The 11,980-nt window shown below is 41.4% G+C and overlaps 1 protein-coding gene across 1 annotated transcript; it reads left to right on the top strand.

The window, feature by feature from the left end:
• Positions 1–4,386: 4,386 nt before the first annotated feature.
• On the top strand, positions 4,387–8,086 carry LOC113048926 (zinc finger protein 703). Its single transcript, XM_026210896.1, has 2 exons — positions 4,387–5,101; positions 5,769–8,086. The coding sequence occupies exons 1-2, from the start codon at positions 4,844–4,846 to the stop codon at positions 7,290–7,292; spliced, it is 1,782 nt and encodes a 593-aa protein (XP_026066681.1). The 5' UTR covers positions 4,387–4,843; the 3' UTR covers positions 7,293–8,086.
• The last annotated feature ends 3,894 nt before the right edge of the window (positions 8,087–11,980 follow it).

Here is an 11,980-nt window from a genome sequence, read left to right as displayed (position 1 = left end):
CTTATCCTGAAAATGTTTTTGTAAGGCAATCCATCTTAATTCTAAACCATTGGAATTTTAAGATTTGAGGTTTTAGGGTTTTTTCGCATTTTCAAGAAGGCAGCGATCCTTCATTTTCTTTGCAGTCCTAAGAATACAACAATGGTTACACCCTGTGATTCTGGGTTTCTGACTAGTAACATCATTTCTAGACAAACGGAAACATTCCAGACATCTCGACCAAACTATACAGAGTGGCAAAAGGGATGGATGACTGTAAAAGCAGGAAAAAAAACACATCTACCCGCATTAATATGCTCGTTGACAGGTAAGACCACACCTGTCATAACCTCAAGTATCTGTTTGTGTGGAGCAAAGACAACTGATCTGTTCAAAGACAACTGATCTGTTCAAAGAAAGCGAACGCATCATATCACTTAACCCTGAGTGCATCTGAATTTGAATGTTCCTGTAGTTTTTCAGATTTGCAAGTGATGGATGACACTAATGCCGCGTTTCCACCGAAATTACCCGGAACATTTTTACCAGGAACTTTTTTTCCCAGGAACTTTTTTCCCCCCAGACCTGTTGCTTTCTGCGTTTCCACCGCGGTGTAAAGTACCGGGTAGATTAGGCAAATAGACTGGTGACGTAGGTCTGCGCGCGTTTCTCAATACAAAGTACTGCTGATTTGTTTGTTTTTTTAAAGTACGCTGATTTTGGACGTGCATCCTCGGTAGTTAGTTCAGACTTTGTGCATTCGACTCGGGAGTGTGATGTCCGCGACGACGCAAGTCCGGTAAATCTATAAACAGCAGCGTACTTGATAACTTCAGTCAGCTCGTCTTGGCTACTGCAATTTTCCTATTTACAATAAAACGAAATGGGATATAAAATACCACTGCCTCCTTTGGTTTTCATTTAAGCATAATAACAGCTGCAGAAATGTACTTAGTTCAGGGATATGTGTATATGCAGCCATTACAATGAAACGAAATATTATATAAATTTGCCTTTTTTATTTTCATTTTAACATATAGATAAATTGAATACAGACCAAAGAAAACCTGTTAGATTTACCCCGCAGCTGAATTATATGTTATGTTTAACCACTAAAGACACATCAGAGCCAGCGGCACATATCAGAAGGTCTAGCCGATTTGAGGCTGCATCTCGGCGGATACATGAGGACTGAGCTCTCGCTGATCGAGTGGAGCTCACCGTCGCAGAGATCGGCGAAACACATTTTTTAAATAGGCACGGTCTTTATAAATAAACCATAGATTTGCGTTTTAAACAACTACATTCTCGCCTGAAATACTTTTAAAATTACATTTCATGACACAATAACAGTAATATTTGAAAATGATCCAAATAAATGGTGGTTGAACTCAACCAATGCTGCGTGAACTCAGATGGCTTTGGCTACTGTTATTTTCCCCTCAGTATATTTACAATAAAACGAAATAGGATATAAAATACCACTGCCTCCTTTCGTTTTCATTTAAACATAATAACAGCTGCAGAAATGTACTTAGTTCAGGGATATGTGTAACGTTATATACATCCATTACAATGAAACGAAATATTATATAGACTTGCCTTTTTTATTTTCATTTTAACATATAGATAAATTGAATACAGACCAAAGAAAACCTGTTAGATTTACCCCGCAGCTGAATTATATGTTATGTTTAACCACTAAAGACACATCAGAGCCAGCGGCACATATCAGAAGGTCTATCCAAGGTGAGGCTGCCTCTGGGCGGATAGATGATCACTGAGCTCTCCCTGATCGTGTGGAGCTCACCGTCTCAGAGATCGGCGAAACACATTTTTAAATAGGCGCTGTCTTTATAAATAAACAACAGATTTGAGTTTTAAACAACTACATTCTCGCCTGAAATACTTTTAAAATTACATTTCATGACACAATAAAAGGTAATATTTTGAAAATGTTGATCCTAATAAATGGTGGTTGAACTCAACCAATGCTGCGTCAACTCAACCAATCAGGATGTTTAGCGCCAAAGTCCCGCCCCCGAAAGTTCCTGAACTTTAAAAAAGTACCACCTCGCCAGCAGGGACTTTCTGGGGGGCATTTTTTTACCCGGAACTTTTATTTAGTTCCTGGTTCCTGCGGTGGAAACACACCAAGTACCGGACCAAGTCCCTAGTTCCTGGGTAAAGTTCCTGCGGTGGAAACGCGGCTCAATAATGACAGAGTAAACAGCAAGGCTGTTGACAGAAGGAGAGGTAACTTCATCCATCGCTGTTATCTCTCAACACACATGTGCATGCACGCACACACACACACACACACACATGCAGAACGTTAAATGGCTTTAGACGCCACGGGTAAAGAGATCCTTGTTTAACAACGGCAGATGTGCCTTTACGTTGACTCAACAATGTGCAGTTCCTGAATAAATAAGACAGTGTGGGTTTAAAACCTAACAAACACTATATTTTGAGATGGATCTTTGTGTTGTGAGACAGAGTGACAGTTTAATTAACTTAACAGCTTAGATTAGCAAAACAGAAATAACTGTTTTGTATGATTGAGAGTGGTTTAATACTTTGCCACTCCAGTCAACTTTGATCGTCTGTAGGTACTTGTGAAAATGTGGGAGGCTGTTTGTGTGTGTGCTGTATGTGGGATCTAAAATGACAGGTTGCTGACAAGCTAAAACTCTTTCTGCCTCTGAAATGCAGTGTCCCGAGGCTTTCATTCCTCCCTGCACACCATTATTAAATGAATATTCACCTCTGCCACCCAGATACGCGAGACAAAGCCCTGCAAACACATGTTTGCCTGTGGCTCCTCCTCTCTCTAGGTCAACAGTTCATGCATTCTGTCTTTTTGTCATTTTTATTACACTAAGGCAGGCAACATCACCTTTCAAGAAGCTTCCCAGGTGCTCTTTGTTTTTAACCCAGAGAACAGCTCCAGATATCAGGCCTTTGTCATCTCTCTGACTCACTTGACAGGTATTGCCATTCAGAGAAACATAAATATTCTCTTCCGTCCATATGTTTACAACACTGTGCAAATGGGGGCAACTTTTACGCTGGCAGTTTGAAATATGGCTCATCCTAAGGACAATGCATTAGTAATACATCACAGCTAAAGCAAATTAAATAAATTCACACACACACACACACACACACAATATAAAACTATCATATCATATTTGATTGACTACAAAAGTCACAAAAATGTTTGCCTATACATGCAAGATTGCTTTGAAATAACACTTGCCAAAATAGTGTAATACAACTCGGTCCAGTGTCTGAGGTTTAATAATACAGGGTATAAGCACTTACGAACAATCAAAGCCATTAAATATACTGAACTTCAAAGTTACTTAGACACAAATTAGCACAGTCTCCCTGTAATAGCCTCTGTCAGGCTTCATTTTTCAATGATTAAGCCAATTCATTGCATAATTAAGTTAGCTAAATTACTTCAATGGCAAAGTAACATGGGCTAATGTAATAAAGTTATTAACATTCCAGAACTGGAGGCGCACACATCAGCCTGTGCTGTTATTATGTATAAATGTATTGCTCAATATCATTTGACTTGTTTGACCTAAAATAAGAAACTGCTACCACATTCTCAGCTTTTCCTTTTGACACAACGCTGTATTATTACAATTAATCTTGTAAGGCAAAACTGTATAGCATTGACAGCATTAAATTAGAATTTTGTGTTTAACTGTGAAATACTCATTAGACTTTATTATTAAAATAATGTTTGGACCTTATGCAAAGATAAGTTATAGTAATATGAATGTATAAATACATCTGAATTAGTTTACTTATTAATAGCAACGTTTGAAAAACTGTCAACTTAGTGTTAAATCTATAATTGTTCACAAGGTGTTTCAGTGTTTATTCTTTAACTATGCTTTACTCATATTTAAAATTAGTGACTAGTAATTCAATAGTGACTATTCCAATACTTATCCAAAAAGAATTCGGTAACAAAAATGACCACTTTTACATTAACAGACTAAGAGAGGTACTTGAAGTGACTAGTATACTGCAAGGAATTAATTACTAGTGTAAAGTCTATTCTAATTAAAGTTACTATTGCAATAACTAGTAAATACTAAATAAGCTACTCTTAATTCAAGTCATACTAAATTACTGGTGATTAAAAAAATTAACTATAAAATAACCACTATTTTACAAAACTAGATGAGTAATAAAATAAATGGTCAAACGGCATGTGAGAGTCTTTGCATGTTTTGACACACAACCAGCAAGCACTTGGCCAGCGAGTCCGGAGCGAGGAGGACAGTCTCCGCCTCTGTTGTGCCGACCCACTTATTACTAATGCAGATGCAGGCGATTGGACGGCGGCGGAGCGCTTTGAAGTTCTCCCTCAGATCTTCATGAGCAGAGTGTATATGCGTACTGAGGCTGTAGAGCTCACACCGGAGCGAGCACGGACCAACGGAATGCCATTATTTGACACCATATTTCCCAGTAGTTCTGTTGCGTAGTTTCTTTATTTTTAATTATACGAAAAGTATACAAGACTTCTCCTATTTCTCTTACAAGTCGTCCTTTGCGCGTGAAGGACTCGTGATCGTTTTGCGGTTCAAGGCAACGCTGAGTCGGTGACGGAACGATGTGGGGACGGAGTGTACGTTCTTCTTAGAGACTATAACAGCTCTCTTTCTCTGGACTACGCACAGAGCTGATGTTTCAACGGGATATTTAACTGCCAATAGAAGAGGATATAAAGTAGTTTGGCTCTTTTATTTGAAAACACTGGATATCTCTAAATGAAAACTGAAGGACACCCGCCCCGTCGCTGCCCTCGACAGGTCTCTGATCCGCCCCGATCCAGATGAGCGAACTGCCTCCTGGATTTGCAGTCAGTTCAAGGAACCAGCAGAGCTTTAAAAGTCGTTATATTAACAACGATAGTTCGCCCACCTGTTTAAGACCCCAAACCGACTCGATCGCCTCGCTGCCGTACCGTGATCCCGTGCGTCAGGAAAAAAGGTTGCCTATACGGATTCTCAAAATGTTGACCGCTCACACAAGTCACATACTTCACCCAGATTATCTCCAGCCGCTCAACTCCGCGCCAGTGAGCATCGAGGTAAGAGTTACGACTTTCTAATGCATCTGTTTCTTACTTCATTCTAATTAAAAATAACAATATTTAACTCAGAAAGCTACTCGGTTGTCCGAGTTTGTGTGTTTCTACTAAGTGAAAGGGTGTTAATAGATGTTTAGTGCGCGTTTGTTACGTTTTATATCGTTTCTTAGTATTAGAGTTTATCTCTGGCGCCTCGAATTTAATTAGAAATTAAATTTTGAAAGCGATTCAGCGCCGATTTGAAAGAATAGTCCGAATCTGGATGAGGCCGTGCTCCACTTTCTGGCAGCATTTTAAGGTTTCACATTTCCTGATGTCTACTGACGTGTTTTTTACGGTACTTAGATTTTTAAAGCCTCAGTTTATCTACCAGCTTAACTCACATTTACATAAAGCAATAGATGCTCATAAAGTATAAACCTTGTACAGTGATAAAACATCAAAAATAAAACATTGCACAGTGTGTAATAAATATTTTTTTTTCCACCTAATAGATTTAAAATGTGCCTATACAACGGAAACATCTCAGATCGCATTTTAGGATGATGTCACAGTTTCAAACCTAATCTTAACATTGTCTGGAATTGGTTTTGAATTGGACATTTCTTTCAGTCCATGAGAAGGAAAATAGAGAGTTAATCGTAAATGTATTTTTTTGTCCCTGTAGCTGGATGCTAAAAAGAGTCCCCTAGCACTGCTGGCCCAGACCTGCTCCCAGATCGGTAAACCAGATCCTCCTCCCTCCTCTAAACTGGGATCCCTTTCCTCCAGCAGCCATGGAGACAAGGACAGCCGCTCCACAAGCTCCAGCCTGAAGCCTGCGGAGCATCAGAACCTAGATGACAAGTCCAGTTTTAAGCCTTACTCTAAAACAGGATCAGAATGCCGGAAGGATGGCGCTGGGATCAGCAGCTCAGCAGATAAAGTGGGGTTCAGAGTGCCAAACAGCAGTTCTGCAGCTGTGACATGCCCCTCTTTACCTCCTCATGCCCCTTCTCCACGGGTCAGCTCTCCTTCTCAGCAGACATCAGGACAGTCGCACACACACCGGCAGGCTCAGTCTCCCGTATCACAGAAACCAACGCATCTACAAACCTCCCACATGGACTCCAAATCTGCAGGTTCGGACCCAGGGAATGACAGCAGCAGCGGTAGCGATCGCAATGGGAAAAAAGATTCAGACCACAGTAAATCTGGAAGCCTGGACATTGCACAGATCGCCAACTCCAGTCATGCACGTGCTAGTGCGAACTCCAGCAGTGCCAGCTCCTCTAGCAGTCCTCAACCTGACAGTAAGTCTGACGCCCAACCCCCTCAGCAGAGCCTGGGCACTGGCCACATCGCCCCAGTTTCTCCCTTCAAACCGGGCCACTCTGTGTTTCCCCTCCCATCCTCCACCATGGGCTACCACGGCTCCATTGTCGGGGCCTATGCCGGCTATCCTTCTCAATATGTGCCTGGGCTGGATCCCACTAAATCTAGTTTAGTTAGTGCTGGGATGGGTGTTCCAGGAAAGCATCCCAGCTCCAGTCCTCTCACAGGGGCCTCGCCTCCCTCTTTCATGCAGGGTCTGTGCAGGGATCCATACTGCCTCACCTACCACAATGCACCCCATCTCGGGGGCAGCAACTGCTCATCCTGCGTTCATGATCCATCATCTGCCCTAAAGACTGGCTTCCCTCTTATGTATCCCACCCATCACCTCCACTCCCTCCACCCCAGTTCTCTGTCCTCTAGCGCCACCTCATCTCTGTCCCATCCTCTGTATACTTACGGTTTCATGCTGGCCAATGAAACGCTCCCTCACGCCTGTAACTGGGTCTCAGTGGGTGGCCCGTGTGACAAACGCTTCGCCACCTCAGAGGAACTCTTGGCCCATTTGCGTACTCACACAGCTCTGCCAGGTGTTGATGGGAAGCTGCTCTCTGGCTACCCTTCATCCATCTCCTCTGCTGCTTCTTGCCACCTCCACCTGCCTCCTCCCAGCAGCCCAGGAGCCCTTCCCAGTTCCCTCTCTCTGCGAGGATCACCAGGGCTAGGTTTGGCACGGTATCACCCCTACGGAAAGCCACACTTGCCAGGAGCTCCATCCCTTCCTATGCACTCTCTCCCAGCCACAGCGCCCTACTATTCTCCCTATGCTCTATACGGCCAGAGACTAGGCCCTGCTTCAGCTCTTGGGTACCAGTGATTATAAGACTTTTGGACAGTGTAAAGATATTGGCATAAGCTCGCTGGAAAGCACAGGAACATGCAGGATTCCCCTAAAAAGAATGAAGCAAAAAACATTGGATAGTTATATTCACAATGAGGAATAAAATCTAATTTGCTTTGGATGACTGTTGCTTAATTAATGGTCACTCCAAATTTCAATTAGGTTATTAGGGAACCCTTATGAACTTATAATGGTGGAGAGCTAATGAGAATGACGGAACTCAGTTTATATCAGATCTTTTTTTCCTTCTTTCAATTTACCAAAAGTGTGTATTTATTTTTCACTTGAGCGCTTGACTTTTAGTTTTCTTTAGGACATTTACCGCCAAAATCAGTTGATTATCATTTTCACAAAAGGAGCAATATTTTCACAGTATGAACATGGTTGTTCCTTTCATACACTTTGTAATAATGCAATGTTTGCAACAACAGACTATGACATTGTCTCTCAGACATAAAATCTTTCTTTTAATGTCAGTTTCTTTCATATGTTAGATCTGTGCAACTCATTTTCTTTACTGGCGAACAGATGAGCATGACTCGGTCAACAGCTACGTTGCTCCTTATGATTTGGCAATTATTTTGTACTTGTACAGATCAAAGAATAAAACGGAAAGATGTGATATATTTTCTATTGTAGCTGACTCTGCAAGTTGGGGATGCAAGTGGAGAGGGGAAAAGAATTCAAATAAGAGTACTATGTTGTGATGGCAGCGCTATCCATTTAACAAAGTCTTATTTTGTGTAATAAATGATACTTGATTACATTTATAGAGGTGTTGATGTTCCTCGCTTCTCTTGCATACACATTTCTTTCACTCTTAATAGCAAGCTTGCTTTGCCGTGTGTGTGTGTGTGTGTGTGTGTATATATATATATATACACACACACACATCTCATAAATGCATATTTAAACATTCACAGATGATTATTTTTTGTTTGGGCTGGTACAAAAAAAAGAATTGTACTTTCACTTGAGCAACTAATCTTTGACTTCAGCATTCAACACTACTGACAGTTTTGTACCCTATTAGTTCAAGCTATTAACACAAAATAAGCTCCTCTGTCTGTTTACTGATCTGCTCGTAATGTGAAAGTGCAGTGTTAGTCACTGCTGTTTGTTCGTGCCTCTGCAGCATTGTCTAAAGAGCTGCCTCAGCACAAGGGAGTATTGGGTCTTAAATACAGCTCAATGATAGCCTGGTAATAGCCCATGGGAGCCATGCACTCACTTCCAGTGCACTCTGATGGATTGCCTTGCTACACAAAGGGCAAAAGATGACAATGGGAGGCTGTTAATAGAGAAATATTTATCAAATGCTTGACATGACCCCCAGGAGTGTAGTCCTCATTGTTTGACCCGAGTGTGTTGTGTCCTGTGGTTCAGAAAGTCTTGCTTAATGCTGTGCTATAAAGAGGGTCAGGATTCAATATTGTTGATGTGATTGTGTGACTATGTCGGACCTAATGTCTCAAACAGAAGCGGCCAGTATGTTAACTCTTCTTCAGAATAATTTGAGTGGAGATGCTCTTAAGCACTAAGATAAACCACACATACACACGTACGAACAGATTCTCAGTTCATTAGCACTTCAGACAGGAGAGGACGCAGCACAGGTGTCACTTGACAGGGCCATTAAATGAATAGATCACTCCACCGCCTCTGTTAACTCTGGCTATCCAGCAAGGACACAGCATACGGTTCCTCTTATGGGAAACCAGGAGGTCAAGACTAGAGGAGGAAGAGCTGAGATGAGAATAAACATTTGCTCTGTATGTTTCTGAGTTTGCATTACCCAAATCTATATTTTGGCCAGGCACAACACAGGCCTGCTAATAGTACACAGTCTACTCATTGCTGCTACGGGGCAGAAAATGTATAAACTGCAGTGAAGAGTATCTAAACTGTAGTATTGCATTTAATTGACATTAAGAGAAGTACAGATCTAAAAGTAAGGTTAGGTGCCAAGAGTCTATTTTAGAAATGGTCTTAAATGACTTCCTGTGAGACTCAGAGAGGAAGTTATTTAATGGAGTTATGGACTATTTGGGCACAGCCCAAGAGAATTAAAACTTCATAACATGGATTACATCTCCCCTAGTGGTGAACCAATGCAACTCCAATAAATACTATGAAATCATTGGTAACAATCAACAATTTGTTTTGTAAAAATGAGAAAATTGATAATATACCATGTTCTGTGCATGTAAACAGCACTTTGTTGAAGAATGGGAAAAAATATTTTTTTTAAAAGTAGTTAAAGCAAGTACAGGAAGGTTAGATGGAGGGGAGGAATTTTCACATTTTATCCGAAGGTGAAGGATTAATCCTGCCATCACCCCGTTCCCACTCGTTCATCACATTCCTGCTCTATACTTCTCTCCGTCTCTCTCCTCATCAATCTCTCCCTGTCATTTATCTTTCTCTCCCTCGTCTCCCGGGCTCCAGCTGAGTCAATATGCAGTCACTCTGTTTCTGTCGCCTGCTTGTGGAGGGGAGGGGAGTTGGATGGATGTGTGGGTGGGGGTGTGGAGTTAATTTAGTCCCTGACCAGTGTCTTCTCAGCAGGGCTACACCTGTTTGATTGATCTCTTTCTCTCTTTCCCTGCTGTCCCACTGGGCTTAGAATGGAGGTGGGGGGTACAACCCCCCTCCCCCCCCCCATTCCCAATGCGTCCAGTCAACTACTAAAGAGAAAAAGACTGAGTAAGTGAGAGAGAGAGAGCTGCAGCCCATCACAGCAGTGTCCCGGGCAGGCAGCCCAGCAGCCCCAGTGATTAATGACGACAGGGTGTGGAGCTGCTCCTCAATTAGCTGCCAAGTCCACAGCAACTCATGAGGCTGACAGCCCCAACCTGAAAAAGAATGAGAGAGGGAGAGCATTAGATCACCCCTCCCTCCCCGACTCTTTTTCTTGGCCTGTCTCTCTCTGTTTAGATCTTGTCTCTTGTCTCTCTTCACCTACACCCTCTTTTTCCCCGGCTTCTCTCCTGTTACTTTCTTGTTGTCTCTTTGATTATGTTAGCCTAATGTAGACTCTCTCTCCCTTCGCAAACTTCCATATAAATTACACTCTGTTAATTACCGCATGAGTACTCTGATGACTGTTTGTCACGGTGATACAGACCAGACCGTTCTCTTTCTCACACACACTCCTCAAGCTCATAAAGCAATCAATCACACGACTGCTGCTGCTTTATGACTAAAGAAATCCATTGAGGACTTTGCACGGGTCTCTTAATCACATCAACCGCATCACAAAATAATGCTCCAAACACCAGCAACAAAAACAAAATGAATGTGGCAGTGAGCACCTCTACACAGTGATCTTTAAGCCATCCCATTTGTCTAGCGAAACTCTGTGCATGTGTAACGACAGCCTGACAACGCAGGCAAACGAGTGTGTTGCAATTATGGCTAACCACTAATAATGCATTCCACCGCTACAGCTGGATTCTATTTGCAAACGCACTGGGGGAACACGGCACCGATGTCATGAATGTTGTGCGCATGACAAACCGTGCCTTGGCACCGGAACGGAGGGGTTAAGATTGATCCCGAGTCATGCCTGGAGTGACAGGACCTTTTCCTGCTCAGCATAGGAAAATGTTTCAGTTACCTCATGCCTCCTCTATAATATGATATTGAGGGTTTTTTGTGCTTTTAGTTCATGTTTATTAGCAAAAAGAACATATACCTAAATTTAGTTTCAAATGTTTTTGAAAGAAGTCACCAAAACTGCATTTATTTGATCGAAAACACAGCAAAAGTAATATTGAATATTCCTATTCATTCATAGCTTACTATTTTAATAAATTTAAAATACATAAATATGATAATGTGTTATATTTATTCTTGTGATGGCAAAGCTGAATTTGTAGGACCAAAAAAAATTTGTTGTCAAATAAATAATGCTCTCTAGAATGAGAATATAGCAAGAATCATAGTTCAAGGCGGCGATGTTAAGAAAAAATATATTCCATTTGATATGTCCCAGTGGCCCAACTTCCTGTTTTCAACAAAAACGTCAACACAGGAAAACTGCCTTCATCAAACCATTTCATGGGATCTTTTACATGTATCTGGCCTCTAATATAACTCGGAACACATACTATTAAGTATTAAAATTGTCATATTTTGAAGGGCCTCTGTAATAAATTCTGTAGCATGATGTAGTGACATCTGCTGGGGAATGTTTTCAGTTTCATTATGTAATTAGTTTGATTCATTGCATGTCATGATTGGACATTATGTTCATTCTGTGCTTTGTGTGCACTTCGGTGTCAGTGTATATAAATAGTATATATAATCAGAATATCATTTCAAACAACTAGCTACATTAATCCAGAATAATGTGCTTTAATAAAATGACTAGCATATTGTAATTTGTGAACGCCGCTATGAGGACACGCGGAATATGGAGAGCTTTGTAACTGTTTATTTTACCTGCTGCCCTCAGCCTCAAGCTTGGCATAACATTGTCCTAATGTTTAAATCCTGCTGTCATGTGCAGTCCGGCTTTAAGTGGACTGTATGACATCATTTATAAACTTCCAACAGTCAATGTTAGGTGCGAGCATGACACAACGATGTGTTAAACCCAAAGGTCAACCAATCCATTAAACACCATGTATTAAGCTGCCTTCTAACACTCAAATTTGGCA

The sequence above is a fragment of the Carassius auratus genome, chromosome 30 (assembly GCF_003368295.1).
Source record: "Carassius auratus strain Wakin chromosome 30, ASM336829v1, whole genome shotgun sequence".
Lineage (NCBI taxonomy): Eukaryota > Metazoa > Chordata > Actinopteri > Cypriniformes > Cyprinidae > Carassius > Carassius auratus.
This window is presented reverse-complemented; position numbering and strand designations above follow the sequence as displayed.